Source organism: Sciurus carolinensis, chromosome 3, assembly GCF_902686445.1.
Source record: "Sciurus carolinensis chromosome 3, mSciCar1.2, whole genome shotgun sequence".
NCBI lineage: Eukaryota > Metazoa > Chordata > Mammalia > Rodentia > Sciuridae > Sciurus > Sciurus carolinensis.
This window is the reverse complement of record NC_062215.1, coordinates 43,647,919-43,669,571: the sequence shown is the minus strand read 5'-3', so window position 1 is coordinate 43,669,571 and position 21,653 is coordinate 43,647,919. Positions and strand designations below refer to the sequence as shown.

Sequence of the window (21,653 nt, the reverse complement as noted above, 5' to 3'; positions counted from 1 at the left end):
CACTGGGAATTTGGGGGAGGAGGGAGTTAATGGTGGACTTAAACCACTGTCTCAGATCAAAAGATTTTATCCATTTAAGAATATTCATTTTAAAAAATTTAAAAAAGGATCTTCATTTCAGCATTTAGGAATTCTTTTGTGCGTCATTCCATTTATTTGTGTCAAAATGAGCAAATTTTCAGAAATTGAAAGGTTTAGTTTGAGGCCTTGGGCTTTTTAGCAGAAGATAATTTGACCTTTCTATTGTGACAGGTCACACTGGCTACTTTGTTAAAAATAGATTGTAAGGAGGTAAGAGAAGAATGAGACCAGTTAGGTTATAGTAATAATTCCCTTGGCTTGGATAAGATTCTAGTGGGGAGATGGGGGTAAATGGTCAGTTACTTGGTATATATATATTTTTTTTTTTTAAAGTAAAACGAAGAGGATTGATTAGTTTCTGAATATGTCTGAGTGTGTATATTTATTTTTTCTTTCACAATGTTGGGGATGAAAGCCACAGCCTTTTGCATGGTAGGCAAGTGCTTTACCACTGAGCTATACACCTTCTAACTCCTGGATATGTATTTTTGAAAGTAAAACCGATAGGTTTTACTGGATTGACTCTTAAGGATGAGAGGGCAATAATCAAGGAAAACATCAAATTTTGACTTGTGAATTGCCTTTTGCAATAGATATGACTGAGTTTCAAAGACCAATTAGGTGTCCAGGTAGCAATCCAAGTTAATGCCCAAGTACAGTGAATCGTTAAATATGTAAATTTGGAGCATAAGAAAAAGATCTGAATTGGAGATGTAGAGTTTGCTATATAGAAAAAAATTCAGATCTACCTCTTTTTTCAAAAAGAATCTAATTATGAGGTTAAAATTTTTTTAAATGAGCACATCACCCTCTTGATTACCACAGTGATATATACACACAATTGATTTAAGAGTCACTTTACTAATATATTGTTCAGTCAAGCTCAAATCAGGAGGAATTATCTCACGTAATCCCAGAGTGACCATGGCAAATTTGCTTCAAGCATCTTTAGAATTATACTGAAGTTTATGCCTGAGCCTTTCAGTATGTATAATTACTTCCCTGCCCCCTATTCCCAATCTCAAACCCATAAGAGTAATTTTTATTCAGCAGATGAATTATTGTATGCTGTTGACTGAATTATTCCAAATTTATCAGGTTTGATTTTTTTTTTTTTTTTAACCAGCTGTTGCTGCGGGGAATTTTTTATATTATTTATTCTGAAAATGGATTTTAAATGTTAGAATTATAGGGAAATGAACCAGGGCTGGGGATATAGCTCAGTTGGTTGAGTGCTTGCCTTGCAAGCACAAGGCCCTGGGTTCAAATCCCCAGTACCAAAAAAAAAAAAGAATTATAGGGAAATGAGATATTCATATTTTTTTAAAAATTGTCTTCAGACATAATATTGGCAGAAGTTTTAACTCTTTTCTCATAGTCCTATTTTATTTGCCCAAAACTATTTTGATAGTTCAACTTGGTAGCATCCTGTGAAGAATGAGGGCAGTCCTCAACATATTTAATAAAAGTAATAAATACATAATTGGAGATTAGAAGCAAAAACTACTGATTTAAGTAGTTGGAATCTATAATTATGAATAACATGTATGTATGTATTTATGTATTTCTTTACATTGGAAGTTAAAATTTCTTCCATTAGGAAATGCTGTACTTTTTACCTAAATACTGTGCAGATAGAATTTCTGTGGTACCTACTATTGACCAACAGTGTAAAACCAGTTACTATTAGAAACCACATGCTTCATTTCCAAATACTTAGTTTCTTTTCATAGGAATTTGTGTTCTTCTTTTATGCTAACACTATTTCCCTCTTTATGTCAGCATTTTTAAAATTTTCCACAGGTATTCAGAAACAAACACCTATATAAATGTAATTATTTTGAAGTCAGAAAAAATTTCTGACTAAACTGTTAAGTAGGCAGTGGTTAGGAAGAATGTTTTGGATGCATTAAGAAATCGGGTATAGCTTTAGACCCCAAAGTGCTTTGTCACTTTGTACCGAGACTTGGTTTCCATATCTGTGAGAGTAGGAGAACTAATATTTTCTGGGTCAATGTGAGAACTGCATGTATGTATAAAGTTCTAAGAGTATAGTGTAAAGCATATAGGGAGTATCTAGTACTTGGTAGCCAAGGTTTTCTTTATTGCCATCATCATGGTGTATTTTTTGGTCAGTTGACAGTTTTTACTCTTCAGAAATTAGTCTGAAATTCATTTGGTCTTCAAGGCATTAGTCATTAATGTATTTGATAAGATATTCTCTATTTTTTGCTTGGAGTATATTTTGAAAGGAAATATTGCCCAGTAGTTAAGACAACACTGTGTTCTTTCTGCCTTTTGTACACTTTCAGTTACCTATTACTTATTGTTCTTAAATTTAGTCATTTTGTTTCTCGGCAACTTAGTGTGTGCTAAGTGGGAATTCATCTATTTTTCTATTTTGTAGACTTGGGCATTTTACAAATATATAGAGTGTGTTTGTGTGTGTGTATGTGTCAGTGTGTTAAGAATTCAGTTAGATACAGTAGTGGTAAGTCTCAGTGTCAACTGTTATATGATCTTGTTCTAAGGATCTTGCTGGATCCTGTTCTTCTCTGATTATGTTGCATGTTTCATTTTTTTCATCTGAATTTTCATTTTGTTCTATGATGTGCATTTATATTTGTAGTGAATAACTTGTTAATGGAAGTGTTTAATGTTGTGAGAACCTTCCTAACAGAGTGACAGTTGTTTTATTGACTTTATAAGTATTGGGCTTAAAAAAGGGAAGGAAAACCAGGACAAGGAACCATTGGGATTCCTCTCTCTGACTAGAGAACTTTTAAAAAGATTGGGCCTCTTTGACTGTAGCCAGCCTATAGAAATGGTCGAGAGTTTTAACATGCAGCCTTCATCCTAGACCACCCAGACTGGCACTTCTGTGTAGATTTGCCTGAAACAAAAGTAATCCTAACCACCTCTTGTTTAAATCAGAGATGTTCCTTATTTTCTTTAATGTCAGTGACATATGTTGTGATAAATGTTTGTACAGATTGTCCATAGGTAAGGTTCAGTTCTCTGCTGGCTGTGCTTACTCATTGTTGCCTCTTCAGTGTACAGTGATGAGAGGTTCCACTGGAGAGGTGCCATGTATTTGACCACACTCTAATCTAGCAACTCTGTCAGTTTCTTTGAATCATTTCCACACTTTCTGTAGAGCTGGGAGCTGCAGCCTTCTTCCCATGACTGGTTGCACAGGTGCTACATTTGCATCTCAGTCCCTATCACCAAGGAACGGTAATGAAGTCAGCTATTGACTGGATTTCAGAAGGGAATATGTAGAATTGCTTACTTTCTTCAAAACCCTGATTCACTTTAGAAGTAGTAAAACATAAAGGGAATAAGATTATGTGTATCAGGATGGAATCAAACTAAAAAGCTTCTTCACAGCAAAGGAAACAATCAAGAACGTGAAGAGAGAGCCTACAGAATGGGAGGAAATCTTTACCACACATACCTCAGATAGAGCATTAATCTCCAGGATATATAAAGAACTCAAAAAACTTAACACCAAATAAATAAATTAATAAATATTCCAATCAACAAATGGCTAAGGAACTGAACAGACGCTTCACAGAAGAAGAAATACAGTCGATCAACAAATATATGAAAAAATGTTCAATATTTGTAGTAATTAGAGAAATGCAAATTAAAACTACACTGAGAATCCATCTCACTCCAATCAGAATGGCAGTTATCAAGAATACAAACAATAATAAAGGTTGGTGAGAATGTGGAGAAAAAGGTACACTCATCCATTGCTGGTGGGACTGCAAATTGGTGCAGCCACTATGGAAAACAGTATGGAGAGTCCTCAGAAAACTTGGAATGGAATCACCATTTGACCCAGTTATCCCACTCCTAGGTTTATACCCAAAGGACTTAAAATCAGCATACTACAGTGACACAGCCATATGAATGCTTATAGCAGATCAATTCACAGCAGCTAAACTATGGAACCAACATAGATGTCCTTCAACAGATGAATGGATAAAGAAAGTGTGGTGTATATACACAAGGGAATATTACTTAGCTTTAAAGAAGAATAAAATTATGGCATTTGCCAGTAAATGGATGGAACTGGAGACTATCATACTAAACAAAATAAACCAATCCCAAAGAACCGAAGGCAAATGTTTTCTTTGATATGCGGATGCTAATTCACAGTGGTGACCGAGGGATAGTGGTACAGAGGGGATGAAGAGAGGGGAGGGGGCATGGGAATATGAATGATAGTAGAATGAATCATACATTATTACCCTATGTGCATATGTGATTACACAACCAGTGTAATTTTACATCATGTACAACCAGTAGAATGAGAAGTTTTACTCCATTTATGTATGATTTGTCAAAATGCATTCTATTGTCATGTATAACTAATTGGAACAAATTTTTTTTAAAAAAGACAAAGATTATATGTATCATCCAAGACTAAGGGAAAATTTAATCTCTTTACCTTCTGCTGTATTGACATCTCCCTTCATATCTTTACACTATACACCAGTTTCTGGGTTACAAAGCTGTGTTAGTCACCTTTTATCGTGGTGGCCCAAATACTTCACAAAGACAGCTTAGAGGATGAAAAGTTTATTTTGAGCTCACAGTTTCAGAGGTCTCTGCCCATGATCAGCTGAATCCATTGCTTTGGGGCTGAGGTGCAGCAGAACATCATGGTGGAAGGGCATGGCAGAGGAAAGCTACTCAGATTATGGTGGCTGTGAAGCAGAGAGAGGGAGCAAGGAGTCAGGGAGGATAAGACATATTCTCTAAGGGCATGGCCCCAGCGATCTACTTCCTCTAATCATGCCCCACCTACCTATAGTTTCCAACCCATATAGTAATACTTTCAATTTATTATTCCATCAAATTGATTAATCTACTGAATAGGCTATTGCTGTCATAATCTAACCATTTCATCTTTGAATATAGCTACATTGAATAACATATTTCTAGCACATGAACTTTTGGGGAATGTTTAATATCCATATCATAACACTGACTAGACAGAAAGTTGGTATCTTACTGGTTTAGAGTGACAAATTAATGGTACATTTATGTCTGGCTTAGGTTCTTAGCGTTTGAAATCAGTCTTTTGCCCACTGTGGTACGCCTGGAAATCAGACAGAGCTGAATAAACATTCCCAACTGCAAAGCAGAACTACTTATGGTTGCAAAAGATGCATTTGAAAATTCCCCCAATATGTTAATTTTTTTTTTTTTTTTTTAAGTAATAAATGAGGAAGTGAAACTGGCAGTTAGCCAGGGTGAGAAATAAGAAGATCAGATAAAGTAATGAGGGAATTTGGGTCTTGAAATGATTTAGCAAGTATACTAGGAAATGCAGTTCTTCTTGATGGACTGTGAAAATTCTGTAGAATAAAGATTCAAAGGTCATGTTAAGGACCAAGTAGGATCAGCAACAATGAAGGCCTGGGATTGGTGGGGCATGAGTAGTTGCAGCTAGAGAGAAGAGCTTCTGATTTTAGTTCTGGCAGGTCAACCAGTACCTACTGATGATAAGGTTTTTGTGATTTTACTTAACAGGAAATGTACCATTTCAAATTGAGTCTCAGAGCATATGTAGAACTTTACCAGGCAAGGAAGAGCAGAAAGATATTCTAGGCAAAGGTATGAAAGTGCTAGGCATATGTAGATGAGGCCAGAGCACTAAGAAGAATGTGGGAAGGATGGGAGTTGGAGGGAGGTATGCACAGACCAACAGGCTTTGCAATAAAGATGCCCTAGAGTTCTGTTCTCATTAGATTATGCAGTCTTGATTTCTGAATTAAATAAAAATAATACAGCAATCTTAATTTCACTTTTTTTCTTTTAGAGTTGCAGTTTTAACAAATGTGACATCAAAGATAAAAGGGTCTTGACTGCCTAATTCCTTTCTTCAGTTTACTCTCTTAGGTGTTGTCTATATGCCCATTCATATGGTTGTAGATTCAGCTTAGGAATATTTGAATGTTTTACTTCTTCTCACTTTACTATATCTTCAATATTTTTCCAAATGACTTCAGTTAACTATTCCATTAAATGTCAACTATTCAGTTAAATGGATGTTCCTCCCAAAGTGTAAAAGCATAAAGATGTTTCTTACAGTTTCATTTATAATAATGGAAACAATAGGAATATATTAAGTATATAATGAGAGGGGGATGGTTGGAAAAAATTATGTGTTATTGAATTTTGAATGGAATGCTCAAGTGACAGATTACATAGGGGTTGCAAAAAAGAGCACCAGTCTCAGATTTCCAAGTGGAATTTTAACATTTTTACCTCTCTGATGTCTAAATGCTCTGAGCATTTCTGTGTGTGTAATACCTTTTAAATGATACATATAAAAATAAAAAGCATTGCTTGATTTTTAATTCATAACCACCAGTTATATCATAAATGATTAGTTGTTAATCATTTAAAATGTTTAGATAGCTATTATACTTTGTCAGCACAATTTGAGAACCTATTTCTAAAACCTTTGTATTTCACAAATGATGATTTATTCTAGCAGCAAATTGCCCGACCCTCACAAGAAGAAAAAGTAGAAGAAAAAGAAGAGGATAAGGCAGAAAAAACAGAAAAAAAGGAAGAAGAAAAGAAAGATGAAGAGGAAAAAGATGAGAAGGAGGACTCTAAGTGAGTTAAATAATTAGAGTTAAATAAGTGTTATAGTTACTTTTAAATAATGAAACTGAGTCTTTTGAAGGTGTGAAATATTGGATAAAAGAATTTGTGGTGGGCTGGGGTTGTGGCTCAGTGGTAGAATGCTTGCCTGGCATGTGTGAGGTACTCTGTTCGATTCTCAGCACTGCATATAAATGAATGAAATAGAGGTCCATCAACAACTAAAAAATAAATAAAAAAAAAAATTAGTGAGATATGTGTTTTGACCATGTAATAGTTATTTAACCTGACTAAGTAATGAAATGTTCCAGTAAATATCTTTTTGGTTTACTGGACTTATTTGCTAGGCATGACATTTCTTTTCACACAGGATGAGCTACAATAATATATACTTCTTATAAAGATATTTTGGATATAATTTAATATCTTGGATTTGGAAGATTCCTCAACGTTTTTTATGAGCCTCAGAGAGTGTACCTTAGGTAGTGTAAAAATGCTGAGAAAGGAATACCTTTCATTAATATAGTATATTCTAGGTTCATTGACTGTATCATGTAAAATACAGTTCCTGATTTATTTGCTATTGCCATTTTCCTGGCAATAAAAGGTAATTCATGTTCATTATAAAAAATCAGGAAAAGAAAGCAAAATTTAATGAAAATTAATCTTTAATCTGCCAGTCAGAGACAACCACTGAGACTTTTGTGTATATTTAGACACAGAGTGGCATAAGGACCTCAGCCACTGGTTTGATTGTTTTCCCCTGAACTATTAGGTTTAGCAATAATGTAGATGAAAATTCAGCAATTTTAGATGTTTATATTGATGTGTTCAGTAAAGTGTATATACTTATTTAAGTATTACCACAATTGTGATGCAGAGCATTTCCAATCATCCTATTCCTGTATGCTTCTTTGTAATAGGTTTCTCTGCCCCCATTCCTAGCCTCTGGCAACCACTTCTGCCTATTCTAGAATTATGCAGAAATGGAGTCATATAGTATTGTGTTAATCAAGTTTCTGTCACTGTAACAAATTCCTGAGATAATCAACTTATATATCTTTGGAGGTTTTAGTTCATAGTTGGTTGGGCCTGTGGAAAGACAGCATATCTTCATGGGAGCACACGAAGAAGCAAAACTATTAATCTCATGATCAGGAAGTAGAGAGAAAGAGAGGAAGAGGCCAGGGTCCCAGAATTCCCTTCAAGGGCAAGCCCCCAATGACTTAAAAACCTCCCATTAGGCCCTGCCTTCTAAAGGCTCCCCTATCTCTCTTTAGTACTGCCCTAGAGACCAAGCCTTTAAACACATGGACCTTTGGAGAACATTTAAAATCTAGACTATAGCAAGTATATAATGTGTTGTGTGACTTCTGTTACTTAACATAAATTTCTTTGAGCTTTATCCAGGTTGTTGGATGTATAAATGGTTTGTTCTTTTTTAGTATCTGTTTTATTTCTGTAGTCCTCTTGGAAGTACTTAAAGTTTTACCTACTTCTATGGTGAGTAAAGCTGCCTAAGTCACATGGCATAGTTTGAAAAGTGTCAGACATTTTTGCCTTTCTAATTGTATACCTTAGGAAGATACCTATAAAGGAAAAAAAATAATTCGTTTTAGTTTAGGTTAAACATTTATCCTACCACATAATCAGTGGTTCTGCTCAAGTGGAAGTACCTTACCTGGTTTTTCTTTTATCTTTCTTTCCTTGGGACTGCCATACCTTGGTTTTACTTTTTCCTTATCTCTGTTGTTGTTATTGTTTGTTTGTATATGTGTGTGTGTACATAAATACGTACATACATATACACATATACACATATATGTATGTACATGCTTATTTTTGGCAGTACTCGGGGTTGAACCCAGGGTACTCTACCACTGAACTACACCCCCAGCCCTTTTTATTTTTTAGACAGGGTCTTGCTAAGTTGTCGAGGCCATCCTCAAATTTGCAATCCTTCTGCCTCCCAAGTAACTGGGATTACATGTATGCATTACCACACCTCACTTCTAAGTTATTTTAACAAGCGTTCTTTTATTATCTATGTGAGCTAAGTCTTAGGGAGAATGCAAAAAATACCTAAGATATGTACTTAGTTCCAAATAGTTTATGCTCTAGTATGGGAAAGCAAGGCAAGATACAAGTACTATTTAGAAAGAGGAAAAATCTTGGAAGTAAGAATCAGTAAAGCATGTTGGGAAGTTGAGAAGTGGTCAAGTTTGGCTCTGTGTGGACAGTTGAAATACTGCACTTCTCAGTGTCTTGGTCTTTCTTAGTGTTCTCAAAAGTTTCATGCTGTGTCTGCATGCTTCAACACCTAGAAAGTCCCCCCTTACTCAGTGCCTTCCAGCTTAGATTGCCACCCCTCCTCTCCGTCATGATTCTTTAATCTTTGCAACAGCTCTATGAAATATATTATCATTATCCTCATTTTAAAGATGAGGAAACTGAGGCTCATGGAGATGAGGTAGTGTTTTTGAAGTCAATGCAATGTAGTTCTGGTATGAATCTGAGGCACCTTGCCCTGGTGCACGTAATCAGTTTTGATGGTGGTTCAGAACACTAAGTCTGGTTTAATGAAACAATATTATGGATTATTACTATAGAATAAACATCAATCATGAAGGTACTTACTATCTGTTTCAGCTTCTTCATTTCACAAATAAGACAACTTAGAGCAAATGCAAAACACCCAGGACTCCTGCCTTTTGGTGTAGCCTGCTGCCTCTAGGTTGCAAGTGTAGGGGATCTTGTACTGCCATTTGTTAACTTCCTCATGGAATATTCTGGTTTTGAATCAGTTAATTTGAAATATGTTTAAATTTTAAGTCCATTAATATGTTAAAAAAAAAAGCCTTGTGAAATATTTTTATTTTAACCAGTCAAAACTCTTCAAAATTAGGAAATGAAAGAGTTTTTCATAAATTTTTATAAAGTAAATAAGAGATTGGGTAGATCTATTCAATTTCTGTGTAAAGGATGTTCAAACTACAGCTTTCTTTGATACTTACAAGTTTGCATTGCTATTGTTTCCAGAGAAAATACCAAGGAAAAGGATAAGATGGAAGCTACAACAGAAGAAACTGAGGAGAGAGAACAGGCCACACCCAGGGGGCGAAAGACTGCCAACAGTCAAGGCCGCAGGAAGGGCCGAATCACCAGATCCATGACAAATGAAGCTGCAGCTGCCAGTGCTGCAGCTGCAGCAGCCACTGAAGAGCCCCCACCACCTCTGCCACCACCACCAGAACCCAGTGAGTGGGAGGGATTGGCATGAATAGGCAGGCCATGATTTGTTTGGAATTCTCTTTCAGTATTAGGGTTATCAAATGTTGATAATCTAGAAATGCTCTGAAGTCTGATCTTTAAATTTTTTGAACTTTAATGTCAGTATTTTTGAAAATGAACATGAACCCCAGTCTTGCTACCCAAATATAGCTGTTTCTCTTTTTTACTTAGTTATAAGCCTAGTGTGCATACCATTTTTTTTCTGATGTTTTTACTTGGTATATATCATAAATATTTTCTAATTTCTTATTAATCTCTATTTTTAATTCGTGAAATGTTGGCATTCGTACAGTATTGGCATTTTTTTCTTGAGGCATGACTTATTTAATCATTTCCTTATTACTCAATTTTCACCTGTCTACATGACAGCACTATGATGAAAAAAAATCTTTGTTCATATAGCATTATCTTTCTGTTAAACTGTTTTCCATAGGAATAAATTCTTAGGCAAATGTATATTGGACCTAAGAATCCAAGCATATTTCTCTCTCTCTTACAAAGTACTCTCTTATTATTTTATAAAAGGGTTACATTTTAATGATAAGTACCACCATTAGTGGTTCATGGTACCAGTTTTACCATAACATGAAGCATGAAAGATAGTGCAAGATCTAGGAAAGACAAAAATGATGGGAGCAGGGGACTAAGTATACAGGAGAATAAAAGACAGGCAGGGCCAGGCACAGTGATGTACACCTGTAATCCCTGCAATTCAGGAGGCTGAGGCAGGAGGATTGCAAGTTTGAGGTTCTAAGCAACTTAGTGATACCCTCACAAAGTTAAAAATGTTTAAAAAGGGCTAGGAGTGTAGCTTATTGGTAAAGCTCCTGCCCTTGAGTTCAATCCCCAATATCAAAAACAACAGCAAACAAAAACGAAGATAGGCAGTGGGGCAGATCATTATGGGCTTTGTGTAAACTCTATATCTTGTTTTTCTTACAAAGGTTTTTACTTAGAGGAGTGCTCTGGTTAGATTTGTTCTTCAGCAAGATAGATCTAGAGGTGGTGGTAGGTGGAGGTCAGATGTTGTATATGTGAAGGGATGGATCCAGGAGATTATAGTTGACACAAGTCATTGAATGTGAGTAGAAAGTGGCGAGGAGGATTCAAAAGTCAGCCTGAGAAGCTTATTAATAATTCAGATGATTGTGTTACTGTTAATTAAAAAGAGAATGTAGCAAGAGTTTATTTCAGGCTTGATATTTTCAGTTTTCTTTCTGAAGTAAAAGAGCAAGTGTTTAGTGCATGATCCATTTGTGCCTACTGGATACCAGAAATGGAAATGAACAAGGCGAGTTGAGTCAAGATGAGGGTTCACATTGGAGAGGGACTCTACCCAGACAAAAAGAAACAGGATCTTTTCGTCCTTTGACAATGCAAGAAAAGAGGAGTGGTCTTTTAAGTTGGAAAGCACTGGGCAAGGTGGGACTTCCTTAAAACTAAGCTAAAGGTATTCAAATATGGATGAGTTCTTGAGAACATTGAGAAAGAGCATGACACTGAGAAAAGTAAAATTTTTCCATCTAGTTGGTAGAGAAGAGGCTGATACCATCTAATTTCCATAGTTTTTTTTTTTTTTTTTTTTTTTTTTTTTTTTTTTTACCAAATGCTTTAAACAGACTTTACATCAGATAGTTTACAGATTACATTGTTTGAATGGAGGATTTTTTTTCTTTCTTTTTTTTTTTCTCTGCTTAACTGGGTTTTCTCCTTTTATTTTAGTTTCCACAGAGCCTGTGGAGACCTCTCGATGGACAGAAGAAGAAATGGAAGTTGCTAAAAAAGGTAAATTAATAGTAGTTTAGTCCTCTCAGGGTTTTTTGTTTATTTTTGTTTTAAAGGGTGACTAATAATGAGTATGATAGAAACATTTTTGTAATTTAGAAAATGAAAAGGTTCTTCCAAGAAGGTTTCTAAGCAAATTCAAGAGTACTTTTTGATATTGTAGTACCATTAAGATACTATAGTGTTACTTTGAATATATTCATATATTAAGTAGCTTTTCCCAAATAATTGCTGTTGGAATTATTTTGGAACAAATTTTTACATAAAGTCCATATTTTTGTTAAGAGTTGCATTCAGTAGAATGGCACCTACTTTTTCAGTTTGCATTTGGTTTAAGTCTTTTGATTATAAACCACTAAGAGCTGGGAACAGTGGCCTACACTTGTAATCCCAACTACTTGGGAGATTGAGTCAGGAGGATTGAAAGTTCAAGGCCATCCTGAAACAATTAGGGAGACACTGACTCAAAATAAAACAGACTGGGATGTAGCTCAGTGATAGAATGCCCGTGGATTCAATCCCCAGTACCACAGAAATAAAATAAATAAACTAGTAAAGAAATTGTACTGTGATTCAGAGGAGAGAACATGAAGTTTATGTTTATAGCCAGGAAGACTAAAATTCTGAGTTCTTCTCTGTTACTTTCATCGCTGTGTCATCTTCATCTAACTCTGGAACTTTATGGACCTTGTGGTTTTCTCTTGTTGCTTCTTAATGTAGTATAATTTAAAGTGGAACTAAATTCTATTAGGGTAAATATTGGTAGTTTTAAGAAAGAGTAATTCTTTTGTTTTTTAAATATGTACCTTGTAGTTCCAAAGCGAAATTGTTATATGTAACTTGACCTTTTGGTGACAAATTTCAGATTTATTTACTGTTTATCAAATAGTGAATAATGTATCTTAGAACCAAACATAAGTAATATTAAACATAAATCAAATAGTTTACAGTGTTTTATTTTCAAAGTATTTTTATTTGAACTTTATTTGCCATAATTGGCAAACGTTAAATTTGTATTGCATTTTTGGAAAGATTCACATTTATTCTCATGTCATCATCAAATGTCATATTTGAATAAGTAGGTATTAGCTGTATCATGGAATGATCTTTTTCAGGCAGATATATCTGTTTGACTCTCTAGTCTCTACTCTCTTAAAGACTATTCATGTATCAGGGAAGATTTGGTAGTGGTTTTTCAGTTTTACTATTAAAGGAACTATTTGTGTTAACCTCGAAAAACTGATGTTTGTCTATAAATTGTTAAATTTGTACTGAGAATTCCTGTTAGTGTATACCTGTATCTAAAGTATATCTTTATATTGTTCTCTTCATATGTATGTATGCATTTATATACTTATATTTTTCCATGCATATATGTGTTTGTATGTATATGTTGTTTGATTAGAGAAATATTAAATTGCATAAGTTCTGTGATGCATTATATTAAAGCAGGACTTATCAAAACTGGTTAATTTTTTGAGAGCATTGCTTGATTGTGAATTGACTGACATAAATGCTGATTATCAGTTTGGTATAAATGAGACTGTGTTAATCTTTTATATTTGATTACCTTATTATTGATATACTGTCTCCAGGATCTAGAAGTACCTAATTGCTCAGTTTGTAAGTATTTGAATTATAACTGTAGGTCTAACATTGCCCTACCCCTGTAGAAGATATATAGCATGGATAAGTTTTAGCCCTCCATTAATGAGCATATTTTAAATTTTGGGAAAAAATACAGAGCTATAAATGAGTTTTCAGTCAATAAATATTGAATTGTATCAATAAGTAATTGAAAACATATCTATAGCGTTAATTATTGTAAATATATTGATTTAGTTAATTCATTATTTCTTTTGCTTTCTTAATCCAGTCACTGTTCAATTCATCTGCTTTTAAAATACAGGCCTAGTAGAACATGGTCGTAACTGGGCAGCAATTGCCAAAATGGTGGGAACTAAGAGTGAAGCTCAGTGTAAAAACTTCTATTTTAACTATAAAAGGCGACACAATCTTGACAACCTCTTGCAACAGCATAAACAGAAAGTGAGTATATCAGAGGTGGAGAAGTTTTTACTTACCCTTTTTTTTTTTTTTTTTTCCTTCAAATGTTTTCAAGCTTCAGAGATTGATTTTGGAGAAACTTTTTTGTATCTTGTATTTATTTGTGTTTATGCATTTACCTATAAGAGGTATTTTAATTTCTTGGTATTTTCCTTTTTACTACCCCCAAAATTTTCTATTTGTAGTAATGGGAATTCAGTACTTCAGTACTTTTGAATATACTATAGACTGGAGGTTTAATTGAAAACTTTGGTGGAGTTTGATCTTATGGAATGAGTCAGTTTGGTATATTTAAAAATTTTTTTCAGAGAGGACGATTACATGGAATAAACAAACAGGAATTATATTCAAATTATTAAAAATTTATTTTAAATAAAATTAATTATTTTTAAATTATTGAAATTTTTCTTACAAGGAAGTTTTAGTATAGTTGTTCTTAAAGTTCTTAGAGTTTTGGCAAGTTCTTCGAAGTGAAAACTATTTTCATAAAAATATTAAGATGTTATTTGCTTTTTTCTGCTGTATTGATATTTGGATTGATGGGTAAAACTGCTGGTGGCTTAGGACCAATTGTAGCAGGGTACCTAACGTGCTAGTACTCAATGTGTTCTTCATCTTCAGGCATTTGCAGCTTTTTAAAAAGAGTACCTGGTTCAGAAGTGGAGGTTTAACTCAGTGGTAGAGCACTTGACCTAGCATTTGCAGGGCTTTGGGTTTGATCTGCAGCACCATAGATAATAAGATAAAATAAAATGAAATAACCAGTTTCACTGAAGAATGTCCTTGATGAAGAATAAAAATTAATTTGAATCTTAAACTTAAGTACACGTATTTTACAACTCTGTGTAATCAAATGGGAAGTACACACGTAGCTCTTTTTTTCCGTGATTGTTCTATCACGGAAAAGTACTTTTGCAGCTGTTTGAATTACAGGCTGAACCACACTCCTGTTTTCATAGAATATTGTTTTTACTTGAAAGCATGACAAACTATAATTTTTCAAATTTTTATATTTGGCAGTTTTTTTTTTTTTGGACAATAAATAATCCTGTCTTTCAGAGAAAACAATAAGTAGTATTTGTTGCTAATTTTAAATTTCATGCTTGCAAGTAAAAAGGAGAATTTTGGAAAATGTGTATTCCTTACCATGTGTATGGGTTTTCCTTAAGTATAGAAAAATACCTGACGTGATCAAAACAAAAAGATTTATTTTGGCTCACAGTTTTTGAGATTTCAGTTTATGGTTGCTTGACCTTGTTATTTTGGGTCCTGTGGTAAGTTAGCACATCATGGCATGAGCAGCGGTTGGGGAAGCCCATTCACCTGTTTACCTGATGGCCTAAATGAGATAAGAGATGGGAAGGAAGGGTCCCTAGTCCTGATATCTCCTTTGAGGGCACATACTTAGTGACCTGAGCTCTTTTACTAGGGCACACCGCTTAAAGGTTCTACCATCTCCAACTAGTACCATGAGCTGGGGCAAAGCCTTTTAACACATGGAGATTTGGGGGACATTCCATATCCAAACTATGATACCATGAATTTAATATGTTCTGGGTACACTTTTGTTGTACCAGGGATGTTCTACTATTGAACCACATCCCAAGCTTTTTTTTTTTTTTTCCCCTTTTTTTTTTTCCCCCTTTTATTTTGAAACAGGGTCTTGCTAAGTTGCCTAGTCTGACTTTGAACTTGAGATCCTCCTGCCTCTGCCTCTCAAGCCACTGAAATTAGAGGTGTGCACCACCGTCTCATTACCATTGATGAAATCAATGATGAGATCAATGGTAATAGAAAATTTGGTGATTTGTTATATAATGAAGTATATCTAAATCCAAAAAGTTTACGTTAACTCAGTATTTTCTCTCTTTCTCTCTCATTTTTTTTTTTTTTTCCTTTTCTTTTTTGGTGCTAGGGGTAGAACTCAGGGTCTTATGCATGCTAGGCTAGTGCTCTTTTACTGAGCTATATCTCCAACTCCTCAGTAGTTTTCAAATGACGGGTTTGTGGTGTTACAATGGATATTATTTACTGCTAAACGATTCATAAAAATGTTTTTAATATACCAAAGTGCAAGACAAATTAATACATTTTTAACAGAGTACAAAAAGTTTCTTAATGTGTTTTCAGATTTCACCAAACTGTTAAGCAACTACTTACTGAATTTTGGTACATTATCAAAAAATAATATCCACAACTAAACTTTAAGAAATGACTGACAGATTTCGTACAGCATCGAAGGATAATATCCACATTTATTTGAAAAGTTTTTTTACTAAAGTATCATTTTCTCTTCCAACCATGTATCTGTGTGAGGCTAGAATTTTTTCATATGCTCCAATCAAAATAACATTGTATCCAAGATTAGATTTCAGTAGACACACATTTGAGAATTGTGTGTTTTTTAAATTAAGCCAGGCACTGGAGGCTTCCAAAAATATAAAACAATGACACTTTTTACTAAGTTATTTCTGAATATTGGGAAATAGTTACTTTTGCTTTTAAAAAAATTTATTTATGTAGACAGTAATGGGTTTGTTGTAATTTTTAATGAATTAGTAAATATCGATTCCTATCACTCTCCTGAAGGAAAGGCTGTATAGGGGTCCTTAGACCCAAAAGTTTTGAGTATCATTAAGGAGAGAAGAATGAGTAATGAAAATACAAATATTTAAGCTTACTAAGCTGTGACCCTACAAAGAAAAGTATATTCTCTTGATATGTAATATTGATTCAAAGGAGTATATACAAAGGAACTTTGAGGTTGAAAATAAGAATGTAGTAGTTTAAAATGTCCTATAAGATCCAAAGCATAAAGAACAGAAAACAACACAACAAAAAATAGTGACAAGAGGAAGTCTTGACTTTAGGAGACACCACCTGAAATGTTTTGGGAGAAAGTCAAGTCAAGAATGAATCAGACACTGTTGTTTGTTTTGTATTGTTTTTTAGTATTAGAGATTGAACTGAGGTTTCTTCTACGCTGAACTACTCCCCTAACCCATTTTATTATCTATTTGAGACAGGATCTCATTAACTTGTTGTGACTGGCCTAGAACTGTGATCCTCCTGCCTCAGCCTCTTGAATCACTGGAATTATAGGCATGTGTACCATGTGCAGCCAACTGTTGTTTTTAAAAGATAAATGTTTTAATACCAGCAACTCACAAGGCTGAGGCATGAAGGTCTCAAGTTTGAGACTAGCTAGACAACTTAGTGAGACCCTATCTCAAAAAAGGGCTGGGGATGTTCCTTAGTGGTAGAACACCCCTGGGCTTAATCCCCAGTATGAAAGGAAACCACAACAAAAAGATAATCTTATTAGTTGGGGTTCTACAAGGAGAAAGAACCAGCAGGATGTGAATATATGTATATATAGAGAGAGTGTAAGGAAAGAAAAAAGTGAGAAATGAGGAAGAAAGAGTAAGACAGGAGGAATTGGCCCAGGTGATGGTGGAGGTTTAACTTCTGTGGGGTAGGCTGGCCAGCTAGACTCAGAAAAGAAGTATAGTTGGAGTCCATTCTGCTTCAGAATTCCTCCTGACCCCAGAGAGGTTAGTCTTTGTTCTGCTGAGACCTTCAATGGATTGGATGAACCCTCCTCCCCACCTTTCCCCATGGAGGTTAATCTGCTTTACTTTAGGCCACTCATTTAAATGTTAATCTCATTACACTTCTACAGAGTAATGTTTGGTCAACTCTCTGGGCAAAGTGGCCTAGCCAAGCTGACACACAAAATCATAAACACCTTTAAAACACATAAAATTACAAACACCTTTAAAACACATAAAATTACAAACATCTTAAAACATCTGTCCAGTTCTAATCGTTATATTTATAATTACAATTAAAATGATAGAGACAGCAGGCTCCAGTTGTTTATCTAGAGTGTTTTATCTTTTTCAAAAAGATCTCAAGGACTGGGAATGTAGCTCACTGATGGGGCATTTTTCTAGGGTGTGTAAGGCCCTGGGTTCAATCCCTAGCCCCACTGAAAAAAGAAAAAGAGAAAAAAGGTCTCTAAAACACAGTCCACAAGTTAATGTCAACCCTCAGTAGTATATCTGTAGATGTTAAATAAATTGCCTGTGCATCTTGCCAAATTTACTCATCAAATTGGTGAATGCATAGATGTCATAGGTTTTGGAATTTGACAATCTTAGTGAAGAAAATGCTTGGAGATGTACCAGGTTATTGAATGATGTGAAGAGAGGGATTTTGCCCAGTGGTAGTAAAAAGCTATATTTCTTCTATAATTATTAGTAAAAGGACTAAGCAGAATAGCAAAGGAGGGACAAAAATCCATACACTAGCTATTATCTAATGCCTGACGATATTATGATAGCATTCATGGAATTGTCTGACAGGTTTTTTTGTTGTTGTTCTGTTTTGTTTTTGTTTTTGGTTTTTTTTTTGGTAGATGGACATAATAACTTTTATTTATTTATTTTTTATGTGTTGCTGAGGATCGAACCCAGTGCTTCGCATATATTAGGCAAGTGCTCCACCTCTGAACCACAACCCCAGCCTCTTCTGATAGGTTTTTAAGAAGCATGGAGTGTCTTTCTGGGATTGTTTCCTTTCATTGTTTCCAGGGACATAGACATAGCTTTTTAGCCTTCAGAATTGCACCTAGTTCTATACTCTGGTTGATATTGGAAAATAATTGTTTCTCTTGATTTAATTAATGCTGTAGGTTGAAACCTAAATAGGATTGCCATATGTTAACTAAGAATAATGACTAGGTATGTTGGTAATTTTTAGCACATGGGGCAGTAATAATATATTTCCCTCTCTATGAGGAGTCTTGCTGGGAGAGGCTGACAGGTGAAATATATGAGGGGCATAGATCAGAACTTCCAGTGCCAAGACCTACAAACACAGGAGACCTTAAGTCTTGTATTTAGCAACATAAGGCTATAAATAAAGTGTAAGTAGCAAGTATCTTGCATTTAAATAAGTACACACATAATAAGTTATGTGAAGAATGAGTGATTTTACATAAAAACACTTAATTTGCAAAGTAGAACACACTAGTTAAAGAACAACAAAAAAGGAATTTGTCTTCATTTATAGTAAAATGAATTCAGTAGTAACACCAGTGATTTGTTATTTCTTATAAAGTTGAATAATTCTTAAAGCTAGTATTACTAATAATACACAAAACCAAAAATTACTTAAATGCCTTAAAATAGGAGAAATAAACATTGATAACAGTATTTTTGTGGAATTTTTGATAAAAACAGTTTTGAAGAGTTTGTAACATAGAGATATGTTCCGTTCATAGCTATTTTAGGTTAAAAAAATTAGGATGTATAACTACATGGGGCTGTCTAGGCTGTGTTTATATGTATACATAAAGATTTCTATATATTTACATGCATCTAAAGGACCAAAAGGAGCTGTACTAGTATACTTAGAATCTCTAGCTGTTGGAATTATGAGAATTTTTTAAATACGATTTTCTGTGTCTTCCACGTTTTAATGTGTATGTTATGTTTATTAGAAAATAAATGTTATTTTAATTAGAAAGATACTTTTCCTGGAGTAGGAGAGGAACATGGAAATTTGTGGTTCCAAGAATGGTACAGATATAAACTTTTCATCAGTTTTGCGAAAGTGACATATTTGCACAAAAGGCCTGTCAGAGGTTGCCTAGAGATATTTCGCCTGCACATTAACCAGAAGGATTGTCACATACATAACCATTGAGTATGTGTGTCTGTCAGTGTTCGGTATTTTTTCAGAAGGGAGAAGGCTTGATTTTTTTTTCCTCTTAGTTATTTAAATCATAAGTAATAATATTGTTTATTCCTTTAGGCTTCACGAAAACCTCGTGAAGAACGTGATGTATCTCAATGTGAAAGTGTTGCTTCCACTGTTTCTGCTCAGGAAGATGAAGATATTGAAGCCTCCAATGAAGAAGAAAATCCCGAAGATAGTGAAGGTATCTTAAAATCTTAAATTCGGTGTGACTTTTATCTTCAAATAAGTTATTTTTAGCTTAACTGTTTGTGTAGGAATCGCTTCATTGAAGAAATGGCATATCTTTGTTGTTGTGGCATAGTCTTTAAACTTGAATATAATGTATTTATTCATTTGATCCACAAATTTTTTATTTATGTAGCATTTAAGGTGGTCCGGGTGCTATAGCCAGAAGATCTTTACAAGTCCTGCTTCAAACTTCAAGTTTCAACATCAATAAAATGTCTATACATTTGTATCATTTCCAAATTTGCTTGTTCAACTGGTATCATTAGTTACATTTCACTCCTTATTTTACTGTCTTGAGGTTGACTTATTTCATATTTTAAAAATTATTTACATACATCATATGTATGTTTTTGGGTATCAAGAATTAATGACCCTGGAAGTCCCAGTAAAATACTTAAGAAATAAAAATCCCATTTTGTCCTTCAAAAAATGACAACTTCCTACAAAAGTATTTTCTTTAAAGAAAAGGTATCTAATTAATTTATCTGATTTATTTCCTAATTAATTTATCTGATTTATTTCTTTTGTAAATTGATTGCTTCGATGTGGGGATTTTCATAATGCTTCTGTTACTTCTTTATAAATTACATATTAAACATGTTTAAGTTTTGTATATGCCTATCTAAAGTGTTTGAAATTTTCTTTTAATGTTTGAATTACCAGAGTTTAAACTTTGTTTAATTAGACCTGTTTTATCTTTTCCTTTGTAGGCCCTTATATTTTCTAAACTTAGAAAACCTTACATTCCCCAATTCTAGAAATACTGGATTTATTTATTTTCTACAGGTTATTGTTTTTGTCTTTTAAATGTAAAATCTGTCTTGAAATGGGTTTTGGCTTTGGACGATAAGGACACTTTTCTGTCAAATTTTTGTGGAAAGTGAGGTGATTGATACAATTGTAAAGAGAATACTGAAACAAACTCACCCTGGGTAATATAAGAGTTCTGCAAACAATGGAAGATAGGTGTATTCCTGGTGCTTCCAGAGGCCATGAGGGTTTGTTCCTTTTAATATCTGGTAGCTTGTATTCCCTGGGCTTACAAATGTAAATGAAACCTGTCCCCCTTATCCACAGACAACCGAGTCTGAAAATACTAAATGGAAAAATAAAATATTCTGAGAGAGAAAGAAACCAAGATCACATTGACATAATTTTATTATAATATATTATTGTCATTGTTCTACTTTGTAACCAGTTATGGTTATTAATCTCTTACTGTGCCTCATTTACAAATTAAAGTATAACAGGTATAAATGTATAGGGAAAACATTGCAAATGTAGATTTCAGTACTATTTTCGGATTTGAGCATCCACTGGGGAGTCTTAGAATGTATTCCCCATGGATAAGAGGGGACAACTGTACTAATCTCCTTGGGCAGCTATAATAGAATGCTGTAGTCTGGGTGTCTTAAAAGACAAAAATTTATTTTCAAATTTAGATTAAGGTGCTGACAGAATTGCTTTTTGATGAGGATTTCCTTCCTGGCTTACAGATAGCTACTTCCTCACTTTGTCTTCACATGGCCTCTTCTATGTGTTCGCACACTCCTGGTGTCTCTTCTAACACAGCCCTGTTGGGATCTCAATTAGTCTCAGTTACGTCAATCAGGGGCCCTTTCTACAAATACAGTCACATTGGGTTTGGGCTTCAGTATAGTAATTGGGAAAACAGGACACAATTCAGTCTATAATAAAGCCCAAGCCTATTATCATAAATTTGTTAATTTTAGAACAGAAAGGTGTATATATGTATGGGTTAGCCTGTCTCAAATACATGATACCAGAAAGTAACTTTTTCCCAT

General features: G+C 34.3%; 1 protein-coding gene across 18 annotated transcripts in view; it reads left to right on the top strand.

Annotated features, from left to right (window-relative positions):
• Positions 1–21,653, top strand: part of Ncor1 (nuclear receptor corepressor 1) — a 168,634-nt gene that overhangs the window by 80,082 nt on the left and 66,899 nt on the right. For 11 of the 18 annotated variants that reach the window (XM_047546871.1, XM_047546873.1, XM_047546878.1 and 8 more), the window contains 5 exons: positions 6,596–6,723; positions 9,751–9,968; positions 11,725–11,787; positions 13,697–13,836; positions 19,675–19,801. In XM_047546871.1, the coding sequence (XP_047402827.1) occupies positions 6,596–6,723; positions 9,751–9,968; positions 11,725–11,787; positions 13,697–13,836; positions 19,675–19,801 (676 nt within the window). The remainder of the gene's footprint in view (positions 1–6,595; positions 6,724–9,750; positions 9,969–11,724; positions 11,788–13,696; positions 13,837–19,674; positions 19,802–21,653) is intronic. The other 7 variants (XM_047546882.1, XM_047546879.1, XM_047546880.1 and 4 more) reach the window with 1 other exon arrangement.